This window comes from Phyllostomus discolor, chromosome 2, assembly GCF_004126475.2.
Source record: "Phyllostomus discolor isolate MPI-MPIP mPhyDis1 chromosome 2, mPhyDis1.pri.v3, whole genome shotgun sequence".
Lineage (NCBI taxonomy): Eukaryota > Metazoa > Chordata > Mammalia > Chiroptera > Phyllostomidae > Phyllostomus > Phyllostomus discolor.
Window position 1 is genome coordinate 120,372,206 of NC_040904.2, and position 26,641 is coordinate 120,398,846.

General features: G+C 40.5%; 1 protein-coding gene across 2 annotated transcripts in view; it reads left to right on the plus strand.

The window, feature by feature from the left end:
- Positions 1-26,641, plus strand: part of MFSD14B (major facilitator superfamily domain containing 14B) — a 134,191-nt gene that overhangs the window by 61,808 nt on the left and 45,742 nt on the right. For both annotated transcript variants that reach the window (XM_028532217.1, XM_036018421.1), the window contains 2 exons: positions 22,300-22,427; positions 25,221-25,335. In XM_028532217.1, coding sequence (XP_028388018.1) covers positions 22,300-22,427; positions 25,221-25,335 — 243 coding nt within the window. The remainder of the gene's footprint in view (positions 1-22,299; positions 22,428-25,220; positions 25,336-26,641) is intronic.

Below are 26,641 nucleotides of genomic sequence, written 5' to 3' on the forward strand. Positions count from 1 at the left end.
ATTAGTTTATTGATTATGCTATTACAGTTGTCCCATTTTCACACACTGTATTTATTCTCCTCTGCCCTGCACCACCCACCCACCCTCCGCACCCTTAGCTCATGTCCATCATACATATAAGTTCTTTCACTTCTAGATTTCCTATACTATTCTTAATCTCCTCCTGTCTATTTTGTACCTACTATTTATGATTCTTATTCTCTGTACCTTTTCCCTCATTCTCCTCCCTGCCCTCCCACTGATTCTCCTTCATGTGATCTCCATTTTTGATATTCTGTTTCTATTCTAGTTCTTTACTTAGTTTGTTTTTTGTTTTGTTTTTTTTTAGGATCAGTTATTGATAGTTGTGAGTTTTTTGTCATTTTACTGTTCATAGTTTTCATCTTCTTTTCCTTGGATAAGTTCCCTGTAACATTTCATGTAATAAAGACTTAGTGATGGTGATCTCCTTTCACTTGAACTTATCTGGGAAACACGTTTTCTGCCTTCCCATTCTAAATGAGAGCTTTGTTGGATAGAGTCATCTTGGATGTAGGTCCTGGCCTTTCATGACTTCTTTCCAGCCTCTTCTTGCCTGAAAGGTTTCTTTCAAGAAGTCAGCTGATAGTCTAATGGGAAATCCTTTGTAGGTCACTGTCTCATTTTCTCTTGCTGCTTTTAAGATCCTCTCCTTATCTTTAATCTTGGGTAATGTAATTATGATGTTCCTTGGTGTGTGCTTCCTTGGGTCCAACTTCTTTGGGATTCTCCCAGCTTCCTAGACTTCCTGGAAGTCTATTTCTTTCACCAGATTAGGGAAATTATCCTTCATTATGTTTCAACATTCAAATAAGTCTTCCATTTTTTGCTCTTCCTCATCTCCTTCTGCCACCCCTATGGTTCAGATGTTGGAATGTTTAAAGTTGTCCCAGAGGTTTCTAAGCCTGTCCTCATTGTATTGAATTCTTGTTTCTTCAATCTGTTCTGGCTGAATGTTTCTTCCTTCCTTCTGGTCCAAACTATTGATTTGAGTCCTAGTTTCCTTCCTGTCACTGTTGGTTCCCTGTACATTTTCCTTAATTCACTTTTCCTAGCCTTCATTTGTTCCTTCATTTTGCAACCATATTCAGTCATTTCTGTGAGAATCCTGGTTGGAACTCTGCATCTGATAGGTTGGCTATCACCTCATCACTTAACTCCTTTTCTGGAGTTTTGATTTGTTTTTTCCTTTGGGCCATATTTCTTTGTGTTGGCACATCTGTTACCTTGTAAAGGGAAGAACCTTAGGATTCTCCTGGGCAGGGCAGCGCACACTGCTAAGTTCTGGTGCTGTATGTGGGGGAGGGGTCCTAGAGGAAACATGCCACTTGTTCAGCTCTCTGCTGTCAATTCATCACTTCTACCACTTCCCACAAGCAAATTGGGGCCTTCTTGTGCTGATTCCCAGGTGGGTGGGTTTGTGTACATTTTAGGATCTTTTGGGTCTCTCTAGTGAACTCTCCTGTGAGGCTGGGAGTTTTTCTTGCCACTGCAACCCCCACAGGTTTTTGCAGCAGAGGTTTTGAGGCTTTTTTCTCAGTGCTGGAACCCTGGTTATATAGTCTGTCTTTCTCCCCAGTTGTTCCTCCTAGTTTATCTGCCCTTGAAGGGGGACTGTCCGGTCCACCAGCATTTGCCTTGCCTGCCTGGTCCATCACCTTGTCACGCATCTGCTCCACCCCAGATGCCTGTTTCCACCCCTCCTACTGGTCAGGATGGATGTTTGTTCTTTAACTTCTTGATTGTCAGGCTTCCATACAGTTTGATTTTCCTGCAGTTCTAGGTTTTATTGTTGTTATTTTTAAGTTTGTCTTTGTCCTTCTTTTGTTTGTGGGAGGAAACAAAGCATATCTACCTACACCTCCACCTTGGCCTGAAGTCACAAATCCTTTATCTTATCCTTTAAATCACTGATTCAGAGTTGTGCTTCATCTAATTTGTTGATTTCTTCCAGTGTTTTGTTTGTTTGTTTGTTTGTTTGTTTTTTATTTCAGATATTGTATTCTTCATTTCTGACTGGTTCTTTTTTATCTCTTTGTTTAAGTTCTGAATGAGAATCCAGTCATCCCCTAAGGTTCTTGAGCATTCTTATAACCATTATTTTAAAGTCTGCTTCTGGAAGCAGACTTTAAATTAACTCTCCAGTTGCTTCCATTTTATTTAACTCTCTTTGGAGGGATTTTTCTTGTTCTTTCATTTGGGGCATATTTTTTGTCTCCCTATTTTGTCTGCCATTTTGTGTTTATCTCTGTATATTAAGTAGATCTGTTATGACTCCCAAGCTTCTTATGAGGTCTTTGTGATATAGTTACGTTACGGTTATCAGTGGTAAAATCTTTTTGATCACTTTAGCTACATGCTAGAAATTATTCTTGTTTGGGTTTGTGCCCCCTCCTATTACAGTTGAGTCTTTAATGATGTTGGCCCGTTCATTGGTAGATTTAACCCTCAGGCTGGCTAACTATAAGAATAGACTTTGTTCACCATTTATGAGTTCCTGTTCAGAGTCTGCTCATCCAGGTGTTGTTTTTCACAGCACATCTGGTACCTGCCAGAATCCCTGTTTGCCTGTGCCATTTTTGTGGCTAGTTGAGTCAAACTCTGGTGTGGTTTGAAGCCCACATGGTTGTATTGGTTATTGGTCCACTTAGCTGTGGTTCAGGCATAGTTGATGTCAGGCATTGTGTGTGACTGACCTTGGGCTACCCACATGGTGCTGCTACCACTATTCACTGTTTGTTGCTGTGCTTACTGGGCCTGGGTGTGCATGGGAGGTGTCAGGCTGTGTACAAAGATCAACTTCCTGCAGCTCTGAGCTGGGGACAGTTCAATAAAAGGTCCAAGGCTTCTTGACTTTGGCGTCCACCTGTTGGCTCCTTCACTAAACCCTGAAGTTGCCTGGACTTCCTCCAGGATTTTATAAGAAAGGGTGTAATGTGTGCCCACCTCACTGACCCTTCCACAGGGCCAGTGCTTGGTAGGGCAGGGCAGCTGGGCTAGAAGGACAGGGCTAGTGAGTCCCCTACTTGGGGGCAGTATGGTCAGGCACTCAATGGGGAGAATGTGGCCCCTACTCCAGATCCATACCACTCAGTCTCTACTAGAGTCTCCAACTCTAGTTCTCCCAGGAGGAGAACACCACAGCCTCAGGCTTCAGTGCAACAAGCTGTCCCCACTGCAGGAGCAAGCTTAGTAGGGCAGAGCCCCTGGGACTTGGGCAAGCAGATCAAGAAAGCCCTCTTTTGGGGGTGGCACCAACTGGGCCATGGGAGGTGGGATGAGCTGCACCCTTTACCTTAGCTCTATATCCACGCCTGCTCAAGCCCCAGACTGGAGTCTCTGCAAGGAGACATACTCCAGATGTCTCAGGTCTGAGTGGTGTTCCCTTCCCCACCCCCATGGAACTCAGCTCTGCAGGATGGGGCCACCAAAACCTGGGAAAGCAGATCAAGGAAGTCTTCCATTGGGTTTGGTAACTGCTGAACTTATGGAAAGGGGGAAGATTGGCCCGCATCCAAAGCCACACAATTCCGTGACTGAATTGTCTGCCTACAGTTTCTATAGAAAATGAACACACCACAGATTTCTGTTGGGTGCAGTGAATAGTCCTTTCTTCTGGACTCAATCTTCGCAAGGTAGTATTTCAAGGAGTAGGTTAGTGCACTTCCTAGACTGCTTCTATAAGGAGTGCCCAAACCTGGGAGATGATGCATAGGGGCGATGTATGGTGTTGACTCAGGACCAAGACCTCAGCTACTTGACCCTTCAGATCTCTCTATAGAGCCATGCTACCCAGCTCTTCTTTTTATGATTCCCATATGCCCTGAGTCATCTTCCTTGTGTCAGAGGGCCAGGTGAGTACCCACAAGCAAGCTCCTATGCATTGGCCCTTGAGGAGAACACCTAGGATTCTAGCAGACTCCCTCTGCTCGACTCCCTCTTCTTCCCAGTTGACAGAGTCACTGCTGATTTTCACAGATGTTATGTAGGCTCCTTTTCCCAGCCCTGGTGCTCTGCGTTGGGGATCCCAGCATGGAGTTGAGACCCCACACTTTTCAGTGGGAACTTTTGCAGCCGAGATAACCCTCCAACTTCTCAGCAGCCACACCTAGGTGAAGGAGCCAGCCCTTTCTGCATCTCCCCCCTTCTTACCAGTCTCAGTGTAGCTTCTTCTATAAATCTGTGTATATAAATGTCCTATTCAGCTGTCTTTCAGGTCAATTGCTATATAATTTAGCTGTAAATCTGGTTTGGCACCAGGAGGAAGTTGTATAGCTTCTGCCTACTACACAACCATGCTGAATCTTCTGCTTTGTTTTTCTCCAAACATTAACAACTCGCCTCCAAAATACTTTATCTTTATTTTGTTATTGTGTGTCCCTCTCATTTCTTCTCTATAGATTGGAACTTTATTGAAGGCATGGATTTTTGTCTGCTTTGCTCACTACTCTCCCCGGCACCTAGAACAGTTGTTGGCACATGGTAGTCACTTAGTAGTAAATATTGTCACATTTACATTTTTCTGTCTTTTTCTGTGCAACTTTGTAAGTCAAGATCCAGTGTGCATGGAGACTGTAAGTGTATCTTTTTTCTTATAGCAACACTAATTATATCATAAATAGTTTCTTCATGACCTTAAAAATTGTATGAAATACAGGATTTGCACATTCTACTATGCACCAATTTCAGTTACCATGTTTCAGTTAAATAACACCAGTTCCCCCACAACACAGTTTTTGTTAATGTGGTATATCAACTGTGCAACACTGATAAAGAACAAACAGCTACTAGCTTCTCAGTCCACAAAGCACTATGTAAATAATAGATGACATGATTAGTGACCAGTCACAGAATTTCAAAGTGTTGGTGACTAGTCACTGCACATCTTTTAGTTTGGGCACAGACAGCAAAACACATAGTTGTGTTTACTCATTGTCTCCAGTGATAAGCCTATTACGTGATAGTTTACAAAACAGATCATCAAAAGAGGGCATTGACCAACAAGGGTGAAAGTACAGTAAGAAATAGTGATAATGCTGGAAGTGAGATTCATGTAGAAGGAAAATCGTTGTGATGAAAATGGTGAAGGTGTCCCAGAGGAAACAGCAGCAGAAAGCTTCACATTACAGAAACTCTCATGACATTGAAAACACAAAGGATTAAATGTAGAAAGCTGACCCAAATTTAGAAAGGCATATGACAATTTGCTAAGCCATACACTATATGATTTATAAAGAAGACATGCTCTGGCTGGTATGGCTCAGTGGACTGTGCTATGGCCTGTGGACTGGAAGGTTGCCAATTCAATTCCCAGTCAGGACACATGCCTACATTGCAGGCCGGATCCCTGGTTGAGGGTGTATGAGAGGCAATTGATCAATGTGTCTCTTGCATATTGATGTTACTTTCTCTTTCTCCCTACCCCCTCTCTAAAAATAATTAAATAAAATATTTTTCTAAAAATGATAAGCACTGTTCAGATGACTCCTGATAAGTTTTTTACAGAGAAAGAAAACACTTAAATTCTTTTTTCTAATTGATTTTAGAGAGAGAGAAGGGGGAGAGAGATTGATTTATCGTTCCATTTATTTATGCGTTCATTGGTTGATTCTTGTATGTGCATTGACCAGGAATCAAACTGGCGACCTCAGTGCATCAGGACAATGCTCTAGCAAACTGAACTAGATAGCCAGGGCCTAAAACACTTAAATTCTTAATGTTTTAAATTACAGTGTACTAAATAAATATTAGTTTTAGCTTTTTATTTTACTCAACATTTATAACTGACAGTAAAAGAGTTTTCAGTATTCTGACAAAAACTTCTCAAGGTCATAGAACAAATCACAATTTTTCTCATTGATTAAAATCACTTTACCTGTTGTCTGCTTGTACACTTATTTTTACAGTCCTGTACTACTATTCAAAGTAGAAACAGTCTTATTTTTTAATGATTATACACTATTCCACTATATGAATGTGCCATAATTTATTTACCCATTTTCCTATATAAATTTTCTCTAAATTCAAATTATTGAAGATACTTAAGTAACAATTTTTAAAAAATTAAACTTTGTATTTTTGTTGTTGTTCTTTATTTAAAAAATGGAGCTGTAGAGGTACAACTAGTAAGTAAAAAGATTTGGGCATTTTAAGAGTCTTATATGTATAGTACCACTTTATTTCCCCAAACAGCTGTGGCATTTCACATGCCACCTGCAGTGTGTGTCTCTCTCAGTATGCTCTCATATAAGTGTTACTTTTCAGATCATCACCAGTCTGATAGCTTGAAAATAATGTCACATTGTTAATTTTATTAGTATTTTCCTGATTACAAATAAGGTTGGGTACTTTTACATATATATGCTGGCTACTCTAATGAAGTAAGTACTTTTAAATTCTTTTTTAATATATATATTTTATTTATTATGCTATTACAGTTGTCCCATTTCCCCCTTTTTATTCCACTCCACCCTGCATACCGCCTCCCATCCTCATCCCCCACTTTAGTTCATGTCCATGGGTCATACATATAAGTTCTTTGGCTTCTCCATTTACTATACTATTCTTAATCTCCCCGTATTTTTTACCTACCATTTGCTACTTATTCTCTGTAACTTTTCCCCCCTCTCCCTCTCCCTCATTGAAAATCCGCCATGTAATCTCCATTTCTGTGATTCTGTTCCTCTTCTAGTTGTTTGCTTAGTTTGCTTTTGTTTTGTTTGTTTGTTTTTGCTTAAGTTGTTGATGGTTGTTTGTTGTCATTTTACTGTTCATATTTTTGAGCTTCTGTTTCTTAGATAAGCCCCTTTAACATTTCATGTAATAATGAACTCCTTTAACTTGACCTTATCTGGGAAACACTTATGTGCCCTTCCATTCTAAATGAGAGCTTTGTCAGATAGAGTCATCTTGGATGTAGGTCCTTGCTTTTCATGGTTTCAAATACTTCTTTCTAGTCTCTTCTTGCCTGCAAGGTATCTTTGAGAAATCAGCTGATAGTCTAATAGCAACTCCTTTGTAGGTAATTCTCTCCTTTCCTCTTGCTTCTTTTAAGATTCTCTTTTTATATTTAATGTGGGTAACTTAATGATGATGTGTCTTGGTGTGTTTCTCTTTTGGTTCAACTTCCTTGGGACTCTCTGGGCTTCTTGGACTTCCTGGAAGTTTATTTTCTTCACCAGATTAGAGAAGTTATCCTTCATTATGTTTTCTACTAAGTTTTCCATTTCTTGCTCTTCCTCATCTCCTTCTGCCATCCTTATGGTTTAGATGTTGGAATGTTTAAAGTTGTCCCGGAGGTTCCTAAGCCTGTCCTCATTGTATTGAATTCTTGTTCATTCTGTTCTGGCTAAATGTTTCTTTCTTCCTTCTGGTCCAAACTGTTGATTTGAGTCCCAGTTTCCTTCCTGTCACTGTTGGTTCCCTGTACATTTTCCTTCATTCACTTTTCCTAGCCCTCACTCTTTCCTCTATTTTGCGACCATACTCAACCATTTCTGTGAGCATCCTGATTACCAGTGTTTTGAATTGTGCATCAGATAGGTTGGCTGTCTCTTCATTGCTTAGTTATATTCTTTCTGGCACTTTGATCTGTTCTTTCATTTGGGCCATATTTTTTTGTCTTGGTGCTCCTGTTACATTGTAAGGGGTGGAGCCTTAGATGTTCACCAGGGCAGGGCAACTCACATCTCTACATTGTGGTGCTGTATGTTCCAGAGGGGTCCAAGAGGGAACAGTGCTGCTTGCTGTGCTCTCTGACGGCTTTCAGTCACTCCCTCCACTACCTACAAGCAAACTGGGCCCTTCTGGTGCTGATTCTCAGATGGGTGGGTTTGTGTACATTCTAGGACCCTGTGGGTCTCTCCAACCAACTCTCCTGTGAGGCTGGGAGTTTTCTCTCGCCCCTGCAACTCCCACAGGTTTTTTAAGTCAAAGATTTGGGGAGTTTATTCCAACCCCACACTGGAACCCTAGTTTGCATGGTCTCTCTTGCTCCCCAGTTGTTCCTCCCGGTCCATCCACATGCAAATATGGGACCCTTGCTCTGCCCACTGCCTCCTTGCCCTGAGTCCTCTCCACCCCTCCTACTGGTCTGGGTGAATGTTTCTTATTTAACTCCTGGGTTGTCAGACTTCCATACAGTTTGAATTTCTGTCAGTTCTGGTTGTTTTTTGTTTTTAAATTTGTTATTGTCCTTTTTGGTTGTGTGAGGAGGCATAGTGTGCCTACCTATGCCTCCAGCTGGGCCAAAAATTCAAATTCTTTTATTTTTCCAATGAGGATGTGTGATTCTTTATTTCTAAAGAACATACTTTATTTTGTGATTACCCCCTCATATTTTAATGATTACTAATTTAGTACTTGTACATCTTAACAATTACAAAGGAAAAAATACTCAGACTTGATTCTACTTCTCAGATTCCCAAAGTCTTACCTTTCAACCTCTTTTCTACAGCATTTTTTATTTTTATGGAATTGAAATATGTGTCAGACATTGGTATATGAATAGCAATAAGAAGTAGTATCAGTCACAGTTCTCCAGAGAAATGAAACCATAAGAATGAATGAATGTGTGTGTGTGTGTGTGTGTGTGTGTGTGTGTATAGATTTATTTTAAGGAATTGGCTTACAAAACTATAGGGCCAGCAAGTCTGAAATATAAGGTCTGTCTGGAAAAAGTTATTCCATTGTTAATATAATCAAAATGGTTTGTGCAACATTGATGTAACCTGGCAGCTGAGGAGAGTGGACTGGAACGCACATATGTGAACAATGACAACTTCACTATACTAGTGGGTCAGGGCGGTAGACACTGTTGAATGAGCATGTGTGCTGTGTGACCTTTACATTCAAAATGACTGAGAAAGTAGAGCAACAAATCTGCATCCAGTTTTGTGTTAAACTTGAACATTCTTGCATGGAAATTATTCAGGTGATACAGAAAGCTACAACCATGGGCAACTGATGATTGGCAGCTTCATCACAGCAGAGTTCTTGGCAAAACATCAAATCACCCAGGTGACTCAACCCCCTTACAGCCCAGATTTGGTGCCCAATGACTTTCAGCTTTTCCCAAAACTAAAATCAGCTTTGAAAGTGAAGAGATTTCAGACCATCATGAAATTCAGGAAAATATGATGTGGCAGCTGATGGTGACTGGGAGAACTCTGTGAGGCCCCAATGTGCCTACTTTGAAGGGGACTGAGGCATTATTGTCCTATGTACAGTGTTCCTTGTATCTTGTATCTTCAGTAAACGTCTCTATTTTGCATATTACACGGCTGGATACCTTCTGGACCGACCTTGCATGTAGGCCAGGTCTATTGACTGGCAGGTAACTGCGCTATAGTCCTGAAGCAGAATTCTTTCCTCTCGTGGAAACTTCAGATTTTTCTTGTAAGGCCATCAGCTGATTGGATGAGGCTCTCCATATTATTGAGGCCAATAACCTTTAAAGCCAGTTGTTGCAGATGTTAACCACATCCACAAAAAACTTTCACAGCAATACCTATACTAGTGTTTGATTAAGTAACTAGTACTGTAGCATGGCCAAGCTGACACATAAATCTAACCATCATAGAAGTTTGGCTACAGTTTGTTAGAGCTAATACTCCAAATTCAGATGCTGTGGTTTGACTGACCACTGGTTAACAGGAGCAGAGGGAGTGATTGTAATCATTTCTCCATTAAGACCAGCTAGTCTAATTTCCCAATGTCTGCCTTGAAATTTCTGGAAGCTTCTTTCTTTAATATACTGTATAGTTATAAAATTAGATATCTTCACCCTGGCCTAGTAGCTCAGTTGGTTAGAGCCTTGTCCCGTGCACCAAAATGGTGCAGGTTCAATTCCCCAGTACCCCCACACATACCTAGGTTGCAGGTTCGACCTCCATTTGGTCATGTCCATGAGGCAAACGACCAATGTTTCTATCTTACCTTAATGTGTGTCTCTCTCTTTCTCTCCCTGCCTCTCTAAAGTCAATAAAAAACACATCAGATGAGTATTTTTAAAAAACTAGATCTCTTCATTGGTATCCTAAACTAAAACTAAGTGGGCCAGATGTCCAGGGTTGATTTATGCCTGGAGTGATCAGTGTGAAGAAGGTACTCTAAAGTTGGCAGTCTTGATCTTGACTGGCTTTGACATCACAGCAAGGGCTTGGAAAAGAGGAGAAAAGTAGGAAACCCAGTGAGCCAGCTCAGGACTTAGCCACAGGGTTTCACATGCAGATGTACTTCCTCTCAGTCTAAATTTGACCGTCAAGTCTAATCAATAAGATGGCCACATAGACCCTCCACCACAATGCTCTTCCAGGGGCGTTTGTTATGTGAAGAGTGTCTACAGTCCTAGGAGCAGCTATTTTAATGAATTAAATCATCAAGCAGCTTTTTAGCATTGTAGCTTAGCATAAGCACCCAGAAATTGTTGGTCAGTGTTTTCAATATTAAAAAAATAAAACCAACCAAGATGCCTTTAAAGTACCCTCATAGCTGCTATTATCTGTAAATAAAATTGTTAAAAACAACCTACTTGAGGACTTCTGGCCAAGATGGAGGCATAGGTGGACGCGCCATATTTCCACGCACAACCAAGATTGGAACAACAATTTAGAGGCAGAATAACACCCAGAACTGACAAAATTTATCTGAATGGAAGTCGGACAGCCAAGAAGTTGAACTAGACACGTTCATCCAGACCGGTAGGAGAGTTGGAGACAAGCAGCTGGGCGCGGGTCGTGGTGCAGAGAACAGGGAGAATTGGGCACATAAGGCAACTGGGAGCGTATAAGGCATCTGGGGCGCGCAAGATCGCACCGTATGGACCCTGAGTATGCAAGCGGTAGCTGGCAGACCCAGTGAGGCGGCAATTGTGGAGCAGGGCAGAGTGCAACCCAGGATCCCAGGGAAGGGACTGAGGTTTCATGGAGAACCGAGCTACCGTCATTGTTCCCTCTCGACCCTGCCCTCACATACAACGTCACAATCTAGGGACTGGGGTGCCCAACCCTGGTGAACACCTAAGGCTCTGCCCCTCACTGTAACAGGAGCGACCAGACCTCCCCCCCCACAAAAAAGAGAGAGAGAGAGAGATGGCTCAAATAGAAGAACAAATCAGTGCCCCAGAACTCATCCTTTTGAGCGACTAAGAGATAGCTAACCTATCAGATGCACAGTTCAAAACACTGGTGATCAGGAAGCTCACAGAATTGGTTGATTTGGGTCACAAATTAGATGAACAAATGCAGGTTACCATAAAAGAAATGAAGGAAAATGCACAGGGAACCAATAGTGATGGGAAGGAAACTGGGACTCAAAACAATAGAGTGGACCAGAAGGAAGAAAGAAACAACCAAACAGGAAAGAATGGAGAAATAAGAATTCAAAAAAAAAAAGAGGAGAAGCTTAGGAACCTCCAGGACATCTTTAAACGTTCCAACATCAAAATTATAGGGGTACCAGAAGGGGAAGAGGTAGAGCAACAGATTGAAAACATATTTGAACAAATAATAAAGGAGAACTTCCCCATTCTGTCAAAGGAAATAGACTTCTAGGAAGTCCAGGAAGCTCAGAGAGTCCCAAAGAAGTTGGACCCAAGAAGAAACACACTAAGGCACATCATAATTACATTAGCCAAGGTAAAAATAAAGGAGAGAATCCTAGAAGCAGCAAGAGATAAGGGGGCAGTAACCTACAAAGGAGTTCCCATCAGACTATCAGCTGATTTCTCAAAAGAGACCTTACAGGCAAGAAGGGGCTGGAAAGAAGTATTCCAAGTCATGAAAGACAAGGACCTATATCCCAGATTACTCTATCCAGCAAAGCTTTCATTTAGAATGGAAGGGCAGATCAAGTGCTTCTCAGATAAGGTCAAGTTAAAGGAGTTCATCATCACCAAGCCCTTATTCTATGAAATGTTAAAGGGCCTTATCTAAGAAAAGAAGATTTAAAAAAAAAACATGTATAGTAAAAGGACAGCAAACTCACAATTATTAACAACCACACCTAAAGCAAAACCAAAAGAAAGTAAGCGAACAACTAGAACAGGAACAGAACCACAGAAATGGAGATCACATGGAGGGTTAGCAACAGGGGAGTGGGAGAAGGAGAGAGGGGGAAAAGGTACGGAGAATAAGTAGCATAGATTGTAGGTAGAAAATAGACAGGGGGAGGGTAAGAATAGTATGAGAAATGTAGAAGCTAAAGAACTTATAAGTATGACACATGGACATGAACTAAAGGGGGGGAAGTGGGTGGGAGAGGGTGTATAGGGCGGGGGGGAGTGAAGGGGGGAAATGGGACAACTGTAATGGCATAATCAAAATATATTTTTTAAAAATACAACCTATTTGAGAGACATTGCTTAATAAGTTCTAAGTATAGTATTTTGTAACAGACTGCTCCTTTATTTATTAAAAGGTGTTTAAGAGAACTGGTAAATAGGTAAGTTTAAGTGTGTGCTTTAGGTTAAAGATACTGAAATGTCAGTAACAAATTAGTTTAATAGTTGGTTTGAATTGTGGGTTAAGGGATTAGGGCTCAGGTTCTAAAGCCACCCCACACCTGGGCTGAATCCTGCCTCTACTGCTTATGAGCCCTGAGCTTCGGGTGTAGTTAGTTACCCTAACAGTACCTACCTCAAAGGGTAAGACATTCATGTGAAAGCATAGAACAGTTGACATATATGAATGCTAGCTGTTATTACTGTTATTTAAAATGCATGCTGAGGTTTCCTGGAATCAAAATTTGAAGTAGTGCCCTACTACTTCTAAGAATAAGAAAAAGCCTCTTTGTATTTTAATTAAATTCATTGTATATTTTATTATATTATACATTGAATTTATTTAATTAAAATTTTTATTAAATTTATTTAATTAAAATACAAACAGGCTTTTGTATTTTGTTTCTGCCTTCTTTCAGTGAATCTTCCCTACATCTCTCCCACCTTAAAGATAAACAGAAGTCATTATTAGTAAAATACTGTATGAAAACTCCAAATGAGTGTTTCTAATTTGGGGATAATCCATGTCTACATATTGCAAGTTCCTCCTTGCTTATTAAGGAATACTGAAAATTTGTCATAAAATGTAACAAACTCACTACAATGCTTTCTTGGTCATTCATGCACAGGGTCAGGGGGGATTTGAGGTGCCCAGCGGCACATTCCCAGTTGAGTTTAAAGGCAGCCTTCTGTCTTCTTATTTCAGATCTCATACTGTAAGCATGTTCTTTTTCTACTCCATTTAGTGCTGCATTTTTTAATTTTCGTGCCTTTTTTTTGCTCTTTTTGCTGTTTAAGATGGCCCCAAGTATAGTGCGAAAGTACTATCTAATATTTCTGAGTGCAAAAGGGCTGTGGTTTGCCTCATTGAGAAAATACTGTGTTAGGTGAGCCTCATTCAGGCATGAGTCATAGTGCTGTTGACTGCAAGTTGAATGTTAATAAATCAACAATTTATATTAATTAAGGTACCTTTGAACACAAACACACATAAACCAATGTTATGTATTGATTGGTTGATGGAAATATGTGGCCAGAGTTTCACAGGAACCTAACTTTGTGTTTCTCCAGGTGTAGTGGTTCCATATTTGCTAATTTAGGCTCTTAGCAACCTTATAGAGTATAACTACTGTGAATAATGAGAATCAGTTATAGTTCTGATAAAGTCCAGGGCTTTGATGTCAGTCCAGTTTTAATTTTTATTCCTATTTGCAAAATGTGCTTAGCTTTGAAACTGATGAAATGAGTGTCCGATCAATCAAGATATAAATGTCCTTCTCACTCTGTTGCTTGAACAGCGTGGCTTCGTAGGATCTAGGGCCAGATTGCATAGTAAAAAAAGTAACTCCGGACAGATGAAAATATTTGATTTTTAGGAAATGTAGATTTTCCAAACAAAAACTGTATTATTAGATTGTATTTTAGTATTTTAATATAAAAGTAGGTCCTCCCAGAGGACATTTTTAGTATCTATTATTGTCACTGAGAATTTGATGGAAATAATATTGTTTAACCAATGGGTTATACTACAATTTAAATTTCTAACCTTGAGGACAATATATTTTTTCTTTAAAAACTACATTATTTTAATAGCTTTAATATTTGGCCTTTTCATATTCTTTTGAAAATGGCATTACCTTCCATATTTTAAAGCGTTGTATAAAATCTGAAATTAGAACTGTGCAAAACTTTTCCAGGGTTCTTTGTGTTTAAAGAATTTGTGTTACTGTTTTTGTGGTGGTGATTATTTCTATAGCCATGTTGTCTTAAATTTTTTTTTACAAATTTTTCTTGATCGGTTTTATACTATCCAGATACTCAGGAATTTGATATTTTTAGAGAATTTTCATGCAGTGTAAAAGATCCTCTTTTCTAAATTTCATGGAACTGATAGTTGCAAGTCCTGAATTTGAGCCCTGCTTCTGTAGTCATTACCTCTTTCTTTTAAACTTCTTCAGAACTGAAGACTTAAAAAAAATTGTTTTTATTGTTCAAGTACAATTGTCCCCATTTTCCCTCCACCCATCTCCCCCACCCCACCTACCCCTACCTCCCACACTCAGTCCTACTTAACCACTCCCCCACCATTGGTTTGTCCATGGGTCCTTTATACATTTTCCTTCATAACCCTTCTCCTTTCCCTATTATTCCTCTCTCACCTGCCCTCTGGTTACTGTGAGTTTGTTCTTTATTTCAATGTCTCCGGTTATATTTTGCTTGCTTGTTTGTTCTGTTGATTAGGTTTTACTTATAGGTGAGATCGTATGGTATTTGTCTTTCACTGCCTGGCTTCACTTAGCATAATGCTCTGATGCAGACTCCAGCTAGCAGTGTCCACAGTGTTGTGCATGCAACAAACAAATTCACATGGACTGCAGAAGCCCTGTGGAGAAAAGGGGACAGCACAACCCCTCTCTGAGAGAGAGAGAGTGCCTCGATCTTGCCTAGACAGGCTTTATTGCTTACATCAAAGAAGGTTCTCACTCATTATGCTCAGGTTTGCTTTAGGTGATTACTTTTTACAGAAAGCAAAGGAAAGGATGTTACTGAGACTTCCTACAGATTAACAAGGAAAAAAATGTTGTAAATGCAAGGGAACGATAAGAGGGATTGGTCTGGTTACACTTCAGTTCTTGGGAGAACTAGCACAGACTTCAGGAAGTTACTTTAAAGATATACAAGTAGGCATTTGCTGCTTCAATTCAGAGTGAGGGAGTTTTAGCAAAAGCAAGCCTCAGAGCAGCCTAGGTATAATGCAGGCCTGGCTTTCCTATGGGACAGCCAATCCGTGGGTTTGGCTCCTGTGTGCCAACTCGGCGCCTGTCAGTTTTCCAGTAGGGCTGGGCTACATTTGCCACACCAAGTGGATCAGTTCCCTATAGTGCTCTCCAGTTCCATCCATGCTTTTGCAAAGGGTGAGAGCTCCTTTCTTTCTGCTACATAGTATTCCATTCTGTAAATGTACCAGTTTTTTCATCCACTCATGTACTGATGGGCCCTTCTGCTACTTTGAGCACTTGGCTATTGAAAATTGCATTACTATGAACATTGGGGTGCATAGGTTCTTCATCATTAGCTCTTAAAGAGCTAATACAATACAATACTTGAACTGTTACTCTTTACACAAGAACACACTGAATGGCCTAGAAATCCCCTCTGGCTTAGAAACTACAAGGATTAATATTTTATTTCAGAGGGGCCAAAAAGCTTTTCTCTTCAGCTTGCTACCCCCCACTGAGTCTTTCTATCACCTCACCTTCAGTTTATCTGCCTCCTGGCCTTGGGTTCTGAGTTTACTAGTGGCTGGTAGTAACTAGTATTCAATTCCTTTTCTTCCTAGCTATGAGACCTTGGAAATGACTGTGAATTAATTTTTCTCTTAAAAGTTGTATTTATTTCACCAAACCTCTTTGAAAGTTCTTATTTACCAGGCTCTGTGATAGGCCCCAAGGGTAGAGTTGAAATGGAAACAAACCATTCCTCTGACCTTAATCTCAATTTCTAATCCAAATAACAGATAATTGTAATAGAGTGTTACAATGACAATAGAACAGATATGTTCCAGGTTAATTTCTGCTTGAGTAGCTAAGAGAATGCAGGAGGAGTTGCTTCTCACCCAGAGTTGTAAAGGATGACTAGTAGTAAACCACATACAAGTGTGGAAGTGCACACAGGCACAACAAGGGTCTGTGAAAAGGTACATTTCCAAAAAATGAACATGGTATATTCAGAAAACTAAAAAGTATTGTGTATAGCACAGCACAGGATGTGTGTTAGGTGCCAGATTTTGAGTGATTCTATTTATATGCTATTCTCAGGAATTTCAAAAACATACTATGAAAATTCAAATGCACAGAATTAGAAAATAATATAATGAACACCTATGTATTATTCATCAACATTTTTCCCACTCTTGTCTCATCTATCCTGGTTTGCCTCCCCCCCCATTTTTATCTTTAGTATTTAAAAGCAAAGTTCACACATTATTTCAAATTGATATGCTGAAGAATTTAAACTTTGCACAATGGAGACCATGGCTGGGTTTTAAAGAAGGGATGAAAGAGCTGAGATTTGCAGCTTATCATTGCTCTTGGAATATGTGGAGGACATATTCCTGGGAGGTAGGACCAGGGTTAGGGGCCAGTTAGAAGACGGTTTTATTTTAATTCATGTAAACAGTGCTGAAGTGTGTTATAGCAAGGGAAGTATATAGAGAGGTCATTAAGAGAGAATTGTCTAAACAATAGCCTTGGGGTGTGGAGGGATGGAGGAGGAAGCCTTGGAATGCTTCTTGGCCAAAGTGTGGAGTATGGGTGTCTGGACAGGGTTACAGTTGCCCTGCCTTATAACCAGACAAAAACAGACATTCAGCTGCCTGTCACCACAAAAGACAAACTCGTGAGGTAAATGCTGATGCAAAAGAAAAGCGGTTTTATTCAGGTGCTGTGTGACCTAGGAGAATGGCAGGCTCCTGTGTCAAAGACCATCTCAGCACTCTGCCCAGGCCCTAAGTTCTTATATGGATAGAGAGGGGAGGGCTTTTTTTTCTATCCAATTATTTTACTAGCTCTTTGAATCCTCAGGGCTCTATCCATTGATATTTCTAGATTTCTGCATACTCATAAGAATCTCCCCCTGCCACAGTCTTGGCCAGTGGAGGGAGACTCCCCCATGCTTTTGTTACAGAGCAACAAGGGCGGGGGGGGGGGGGGTCAGGGATGATATACTATTACCGAAAGGAACTCCTCAGGTTTGTTATGTCCGCTGCCAGAGGACAGAGGTCTCTCAATGCCAGAGATTCATAAAAAAGAAAGGAAATGTTTATTTAATGCTCTGCAGACTTAAAGTAGTAACCTAATATCTTCATCAAAATCCCAAAGTCCTTTAAAACACCCACAAACACACACAGTCCTTGCTTCCCCCTTTGCCCAGTCTAGGGTACCATGTCTCAGGAAAAGAAAGAGAAATCCGAGGCTCAGGCGGCCCCTGGTTGTTCTCAGTAATCCGCCTCAGCTGGTAGGCCTCCCTCAGTTCCTGGCACCATCAGCTGTGTCGCCAGGATTTCTGCTAAAGCTGGGTGGTGGTTCCCACTTCTAAAGCTGCAGGGGTCCCCACTCTGCCAAAGCCACAAGGTTCTCTCTCCACTGCCCCAGCCACGTGGTTCTCTCAGCACAATGGCTGTGGGAGTCTCCGCTCCGCCAAAACCATGTGGTTTTTACCCCAATGGCTGCCGCATCTGGATTTAAATGCTCGCGCCAGTCCTCATCTACAACCCCATTTCTGACTCCTCCCACCATCGGCTACACTTGCTAGCCCTCTCATATCCTTCCATCTTCACTGGGCTGCCATCTTGGGTCTGGGCAGGTGTGGCCCCATGTTGTGGAGCCAATCATCTCCAAGCTCCCACACAGGCGCTGCAACTCAGGGGACCTTCCCCCCCAGTTACATCTTGTTGGGGAAGTTACTTCCATTCCCCTGGCTCAGAGCATGGCCACAGCCATTTAATATATCTATGCAACCAGTTAAAGGTTATAGATATGTTAAATGACCACACCAGAGGTTAGCTACAAAGCTCTTGTTGTGCAAAACAATTCTCAATGGTCCTGCTCCAAGTGTCCCTTCTCCTAACCCAAGCCTGTGGGGGGGTGGTGAGGACATCCTAATATTTCCTGGACACCTTGAGTTCTGGGCCCCATTTCAAATCCCTATTTGGGGCTCCCCTCTTGGCTGCACCCTGTTACACTCTGACTAACTGTTTTACAGAAACATCATCTGCTGTAGTTTCTTTTCTCAGTTTGTTACCTGTGGTCAACTGTAGCCAAAATATTAAATGAAAAACTCCAAAGTAAACAATTCATACATTTTAAATTGCACACCATTCTGAGTACAGTGATGAAATCTTGCACAATCTCACCTGGCACGTGAATATCCCTTTGTCCAGAATATCCATACTGTATGTACAGTGCAATAAGATATTTTGACAAAGAGTATATGTTATTATTAACTATTGTTATTAGTAACTTATAAATTAAACTTATGGTTACGTGCATATAGGAAAAAACATATTTTGCTGTGTATAATGTGCACCATGTTTTTGGCCCAAACTTTCAGGAAAAAAATCTTTTGTTTTAATTCAATTTTTTATTTACATTTAGATACTTGTTTTTTGTATTATAAAGGAATTTTAGCATTTATTTTTGTACATATAGTATAAGAAATTTTATGTAACATATACTTACAAAACACAAGAACAGATACAAGGTACAAGAAATTTTATGTACCTGTTACAAACTGGTACTACCCATGTATAGTGCACATCCTTATTTTTCCACTCAAAAATTTAGTCAGAAAAGTGCTTATTATACACTGCAAAATATGGTAGTATTACAGAACAAAGGGGCCAAGGGCAATATACTACTACCGAAAGGACCCTCTACTAGGTTTGTTATGTCCGCCGCCTTATAGGAAAGACGTCTTTCAATGCCAGAAATTTGTGAAAAGGAAAGGAAATGTTTATTTAATGCTATGCAGACTTAAAGTAGTGACCTAATGTGTTCATTAAAATATCAAAGTCCTTTAGGATACCGTCAGATGCCCACAGTGCTTCCTTCTCCCCACTGCCCTAATTTGGGGTACCATATCTCAGGAAAAGAAGCAAATGTCCATGGTTCAGTCTCCTGACACTGTCAGCTGTGTCGCCATCCAGGCAGGATCTCTAATTAATCCAAAGCCATGTGGCACCTTCTCATGGCCTACTGGCAAGCTTTCTTTCACCCTTCTTCCAGGCAAAGTCTCTCCTGCTTCCCAGGCTGCGCAGCCAAAGTGAATACCCCAAAGCCACGTGGTCCTCTTCTACCAGAGCACAGTGGTCCCCACTCTGACCAAAACCGCATGGTTCTTCTCTCCACTAAAGCTGCAAGGGTCTGTACTCTGGCAAAGCTGGGTGGATCTCCCCGCAAAGCTTCGGGGAGGGGGGTCGCCACTCTGCCAGAAGCCAGTGGCAATCCTCTTCTAAAGCCTCATGGTGGTTCCCCCTACTAAAGCTGTGGGGATCCCCACTCTGGCGAAACCAGATGGCTGGTGAGAGATGTGTGGCTCTTTCACGTGGTTACAGGGGTCCCCACTCTGCTAGAAGCTCGTGGCTCTCTCTCTCTCTCACATAGCCTCAGGGGTGCCTACTCTGGCAAAACCGCATGGCTCTCCCTGCACTGCCACAGCCTCATGGTCCTCACATGGCTGCTGTGTCTGGGTTTAAATCCCCACACCAATCTTCCTCTGCAGCCCCATTTCCGACTCCTCCCACAGCTGGCTACATTTGCCGGCACTCGAATATCCTTCCAGCTTTACTGGGCTGCCATAGTGGGTCTGGGTAGGCATGGCCCCATGGTGTGGGCCAATCTCCTCCAAGCTCCCATGCAGGCACTGTAACTCGGGGAACTTGCCTCCCAGTTGTATCTTGCGGGGGAAGTTCCTTCCATTCTCCTGGCTCAGAGCGTGGCCACAGCTATTTAACATAGCTAAGTGACCAGCCAAAGGCTATAGATATGTTAAATGACCATGCCATGCATTAGCTGCAAAGCTATTGCTGTACAAAACAGCTCTGCATGCTCCTGCTCCATGTGTCCCTTCCCCCAACTGACACCTGTTGCGGGGGAAGGGGTGAGGACATCTTATATGTCTTTCTAATATTTGCTAGACACCTTGAGTTGTAGACCCCATTCCAAATCCCTATTTGGGGCCCTCCTCTTGGCTGCACTCTGTATCAGTAGTAGGTACAGGATTTGGTGCTATCTGTGGTTGCAGGCAGCCATGGAGAGTCTTGGGATATATAGGGGGACTGCTGTAAAGGGGACAGTATATATCTTAAGTGTCCATTTGACTATAAGCATGGAGCTCAGGAGACAGAGATTGGAAATCTGTTCGTATTATGCAGACAGAGCACATGAAGAGAGGACTGTGGCACCAGCAGGGCCTGAGGGTCAGGCCTGTGGTCACTTCAGAGGATCCAGAGGTCAAACAGGAAATTGATATGAAAGTAGCCAGCCAAGAGAGTGACTGACAAATAGTCAACATGAGTTTCTTTACTTCTTTGTGTATGTGTGGTGTTCTTGTCTCATTTCCCCTTACCCTCAACTGTTGGGAACTGCCCTGGCCTGGTATCAGAAGCTGTAACCCCCACCAAGGCTAAGGCTGAGGGAGTGACCTTGGACCATAAGCCAGCAAGGAGACAAAAGGTTATCTCTCTGGCAGGAGTGCGGCTTCTGCTCCTTTTACTTCACCCTGCCTGGCCCCCAGTGTTTGGTCGGTTAGCCAATGATGGGTAAGATTCCCCAAGGGGGGAATGACCTAAGACAGGCACAATCATGTTGGAGGCCCCCAGGGAAGGACTTTGGGGGCTACAGCAAAACGGGGTGATTGACCCTCACCCCTGAGCTTTGACAAAGCCTGAGTCCTCATTGTCTGCAAGAAAATCTCCTAATCTCTTGGCTGCCTTACTTCCCTTGCTCCACCTAATCCTGAAACAATGACAGAGTGTGGTACAGCCCTGTGCTGGAAAGGGTAGGTCCCCCAGGTGATCAGGTCTAAGAAAGAATATGTAAAATCCTGTGAAACCTGCTTTGTTTAGAATGGTCTCAATTAAATGATAAGGGTCCAAGGAAGAAGTAAGTTTGTTCCTTAAAGTTTTACTGCCCTATGACCCTGACTCAAAATAGGCCCTCAGAGTTCCTTGTTGTCTATTGTTGGATCCTTACTTCCTGGCAATGAGTAATGAGCTTTACCTGAATTCTTATGCAAATGAACCCAATAAAAGCCTGCTCGGGCAGGAGAATTGGGCGCTCTCCCCTAGGGAGGGTGGCCGAGGTGCTCCCCACTAGAGAGAGTGGCCGTTTCATCCCTATTTCTCCACAGGACTCGGTTGTCTCTGTGTATGTTTTTCTCGTGTTTCGATGAGCCGTCTGCAGCGTTCTGAGGTCACTGCAGGTCAGTGGCCACCACACTGAACTCTGTTAAGTTTTATTGTTTCCTTCCTAAGTTCAGCAGGAAGGTAGAACTTTAACTTCTCCTATGGACATTTGGTATATGCATGCTTGTTCTGTTTATCCCTATTAACTTACAGGTGGTTTGAGAGTAGAAGGTATATATTCATTTGGGTGTCTTATTGTACTAGTTAATCCACAGCTTTTTACATAATAGATATGGTGTACATATTTATTAAAATGAATTAAGATTCTAGCTTCTGCCGTGGCTGGTGTAGCTCAGTAGATTGAGTGCTAGCCTGTGAACCAAAGGGTCACTGGTTTGATTCCCAGTCAGGGCGCATGCCTGGGTTGTGGGCCAGGTCCTCAGTTGGGGGTGCACAAGAGGCAACCACACATTGATGTTTCTCTCCCTCTCTTTCTCTCTCCCTTCCTCTCTCTAAAAATAAATAAAATCTTTTTTAAAAACTTAATTTAAAAAATTCTGACTTCTTTCCATATACATTTGATGTATGTTTATCTTAAGGGCCAATTATGGGTATATATATATTTCATATCACCTCTCTTTTCTAGTTTCTCCCAGAAAACAAGCTCTTACTTCTTCCTTCTTTTTCTAATAGCATGTTTAGGAATTTTATCAGATATTTTTTTAAATGGAAGTTTGTATTTAATGTTTGAAGTTATTCTGCTTTGGGACCAACAACATGAACTACAGCATTTAAAAATTTATTTAGAAAATACAAGTTACAAGTAATTGGAATATTGCATCATAAATCTGACCACTGCTTCTGTTTTCTTCTCCAGGGCCTGCTTTCTTTTCTGAGTGCACCACTCATAGGTGCTTTGTCTGATGTTTGGGGGAGGAAGCCCTTTCTCCTGGGCACTGTCTTCTTTACTTGCTTCCCAATTCCACTGATGAGGATCAGCCCTTGGTGAGTGACTCAGCCTTTCATCATCATGACTGCTTGGGTCACATATAAATAATACATCTGCAAGAACACTTCTTAACCATTTCAAAGCAGTTGTATATGTGTTTTCATATGATCTCTTTGGTAATACCGAAAGCCAGTTTTGGTAGTTACCACATTGCCAATGTTATAAATGGGGAAATGGAGAGATTACAGAATTAAATCTGAGGTGAAGAAATAGAAATAAAAGCTGTAGTTGCCATGAGATGAGTTATAGCATTGGGTCTCTGGAAGGAGCTGAGGATCTTTGTATTCAATGCTGTGGCTCAGTTGACTTTGCAAATGTGTTGTTTTTGTCAGCTCATTGGTCTGGAGCACTGATATGACATAGCTTATGTCAATAGGCAGGGGTTACTTTTGTGTATAATGTGGTAAGACCAATAATCTATTCTAAATCATAGTAGGAAATTTTAAAAATTTTTTACTTACTGATTTTTAGAGAGAGAGAGAGAAACATCAGCATGTTGTTCCACTTATTTATGCATTCATTTGTTGATTCTTGTATGTGCCCTGACCAGAGATCAAACCCACAACTTTGGTGTATTGGGACAGTGCTCTAACCAACTGAGCTACCCAGCTAGGGCCGTAATATGAATTTTAATTTGATCTCATTTTTTGTGATGAATAGGAAGAGAATACTTAGCACGTAAACAAGTCTATTTAGTTACTAAGATGAGCTGGAATTTGCACTAGAGCTGTAACTTAGTTGTTTCTGTAGGAGTCCAGAAGATGTATTTTGGCCAAAATTCCTGTTTGCTAAACTCAGCAATGTGAAGGACTATGCCTTAGAATGGAAGGTTTTTGTGTTTTGTTTTTAATGTAATTAATAGATTTTCTTTTTATGGCTCATGTGAAAATGCCATCATTTGATTATTTGATAGGAATTTTTTTAATGTCAACAGTTGTCACATTCTAAATTTGTCGGGTACTCATAATGGAACATTTTATTTTTTACCAGATGAAAAATTGTTTTAAATACTTTTTGATATTGATTCCTTCTGTCTAAGAACATTGTGGGGGTATTCAATCCAGCAGATGGTACTCCATCCCAGTTACCTCAAATGAGAATAAATCTATCAAGCCATAATCTGTTTGGGATGAAAAGGCTAATCAGTCCCTCACAGGAGAAAGGCATTAAGCCTGTTTTTCAATGGGCTTTTATTGGGTTTAGTTTGCATAGGAAATACAGGGTGAATACATAAAGCTCATCAATCATTGTCTGGCAGTAATGATCAAGGAATAGATGACATTCAAAGAACTATAAGGGCTTATTCTGAGTCAGGATCAGATAGATAGAGTGACTCCAAAGAGCCATAAAACTTTGGGAAACAAACTCATTTTGTGCTTGGACCCTTAGCATTTAATTTGAGGGCATTATTAGCAAAGCAGGTTTCACAGGATTTTATGCGTTCTTTCTTAGGCCTGATTGATCTGGGGAGCTACCCTCTCCAGCACAGAGCCACCCCCACCTCTGGCATTGTTTCAGGCTTAAGTCAGCTAGAGTATGTGGGCTGTGGAGAGGTTAGGAGACTTTACAGATAGAATGAGGACACAGGCTATAACAAAGCCAAAGGGTGAGGGGCCATCACCCCTTTTCTGTAGTCCCCTAAGTCCTTCCCTGATGGTCTCTTGACGACTGTGCCTATCTTAGGCTGTTCCTCCCTTGAGGAATCTTACCTGTCATTGGCTATCCAGCCATCCTCCAGGGGCCAAGCAGGGTGAAATAAAGAGGGCAAAGGCTGCACCCCTGCTGGGAGGATAAGTTTTGTGGCTTGTGGTGCCTAGCTCCCCTAGCCATGGGGCCTTTTTGCCTGTCGGAGGGGTTACAGATCCTGAAACCAGACAGATGGTTCCCAAGAGAACCATAACATGTTTTTCCAATGAATTAGGGCTTTATTTTTAGTGTCCTGAATACATTAATTTTTCTTTTTAGATTTTTAAATGATTTTACTTATCCCCTTACATTTTTCATGGTGCTGGTTTTGCTACTCTTATTGACTAATAATGTTAAATAAAAGTGATGATTGTGGACTAATCTTTCTTGTAATTAAGGAAGTGTTGTAAAATTTTATCATTAAGTGCTAAGCTAGCTTTTATAACCAGCTTTTAGATTAAAAAATAGTCACTCTATTTTATCCAGAAATGTTCTTTTTTTAAATGAACATTTGATGTCAAATTCATAAAAGATGACTTTTTGCAAAATGGAGATCATTTGATTATTTTTCTCCTTAGATTTGTTATTATAATGAATTATTTAGTATATTTTTCTAATATTGAAACATCATATCTAGGATAAGTCCTCATTTTTGTTCTGTGATGTTCTGTTTGCTAGTGTTCTAATTAGTTTTTTTAAGGCATCTATGCATATAATAAAAAAGTTTGGACTTAATTACATTAATATTTTTTGTTATCTTTTGTGTAGCTCTTGTAAAGTTATTTCTTATATATGCTGTCCCTTTCTTAACTAAAGCTAGGAAATTTAGAGAATTTTTATTTCTCTTGTTTTGGCATCCTTAAAAACTAACTTTACTTATTGAAACTGCTTGTACTGACACCTTTTAAACAGAGACAAAATTAGTATGTTTCTGCTTCTTTATCTCCATCTTGATCGTACTTTTATTAGTTGTCCTTTTATATTTTATACATGCATATTTTTAAAAATCATTTTTTGGTTTATAATCTACATATCTTTGGCTCTGTTTATAAAAATGTATATCCACTACCTCTCTTCTGGGTAATTGAAATTATTTTTTTTAGGTGGTATTTTGCAATGATTTCCGTGTCTGGTGTCTTCTCGGTCACGTTCTCTGTGATATTTGCCTATGTAGCTGATGTCACTCAGGAGCACGAACGAAGTACTGCTTATGGATGGGTAAGATAATAGATTTTGTTTTTTAACCAGAAAAATAATTAACATTCTATTAAAACTTCACTGAAAAGTGAGATTTAAAATAAGTAGTAAATATTGACTTACATAAAAGAAAATCTAAAGTAACTGAAATAAAATAGGAGACTTACAAAAATTTAAAGGATAGCAAGATAGAGATTTCTATTAATTCTCTGGTTTTAGAACTGGAAGATTATCAGAAATGTGTGAGTTCCCAGTTGTAAAGTATATTAAAAGTTGATTTGTTTTTGTTAGCTGATCTCTTGACAAATCATAAACAGTTTATAGATTAGGAGTCTCTGTGTGCCTAATTCAAATTGAAGAGTTGTTAGAATCTCAGCCATGTTAATCTATTGTTATATTACTGGTTGTGTGACCCAGTCAGTTATTTGGGAAATAGTACTGCAGAAAAAGTATTACACTCATTCATTCAACAAATAATGAGTGTAATTATTGAATTAGTGTGATTCAATAATTACACTCATTGTTGAATACATTGCAAAAATTAAAAGAAACCTTTTTTTTTATAATTGAGTATTAGATAATCATTTCTAATTTTCCTAGGCATGAGAATGGCATTGTGGCCAAGTAGGCAAAGAAAGACCTGTTGAAGATGACAGGCTGAAACTGTTTATATCAGAATGTCATTCTCTGAGATCTACTCAACTTGTTCAGGGGGAGAAGAGGGCATGTGGGTATGTGTTCAATGGGCAAAACTGTAGTGGCATGTGGGTGTTGTTGAAGAAGAAAAATTTCTTTGTCTTACCTTCTAGGTTTTTTAGCTGGCCTAGTAATTAAATTGGCATAACACAGATCAACAGGAAAAAAATTAATTTTATATATACAGGAGCCCCACAAAGAATATAAGCAACACAAAGGTAGTTAGGCATTTGAGGCTTATGTGCTATCATGAGCTAAAGAGAAAGAGGGTAAAGTTCTGGGGTTTCAAAGGAGGAGGAAGACAATTCACAGAAAGATGAAAAGAGCAAATGATTGGTAAACAAATATTTGCCATGTTATGCAGATAAGTCTTTCTGATGTAAACAGGTGTCTTTTACAATAGCTGTCTTTCTGGTATGGGCTCCCTATGTAGTAAATCTTTTAGGCTGTTAAAGGGAGAAATATGAAGCTTCTCCTAAGTCTTTTAGGTCTTAATCAAAAACTTCCATTTCAACCCTACTTTCCCTCTAGCTGCTACCTGCTCTCTACTCCCTTCCTTTTCCCCTCCTTCCCTAAATGTCTTGTGCCATGTCCTAAAGCCAGAGCATCTCCAGAGTGTTATGGAGGAGAA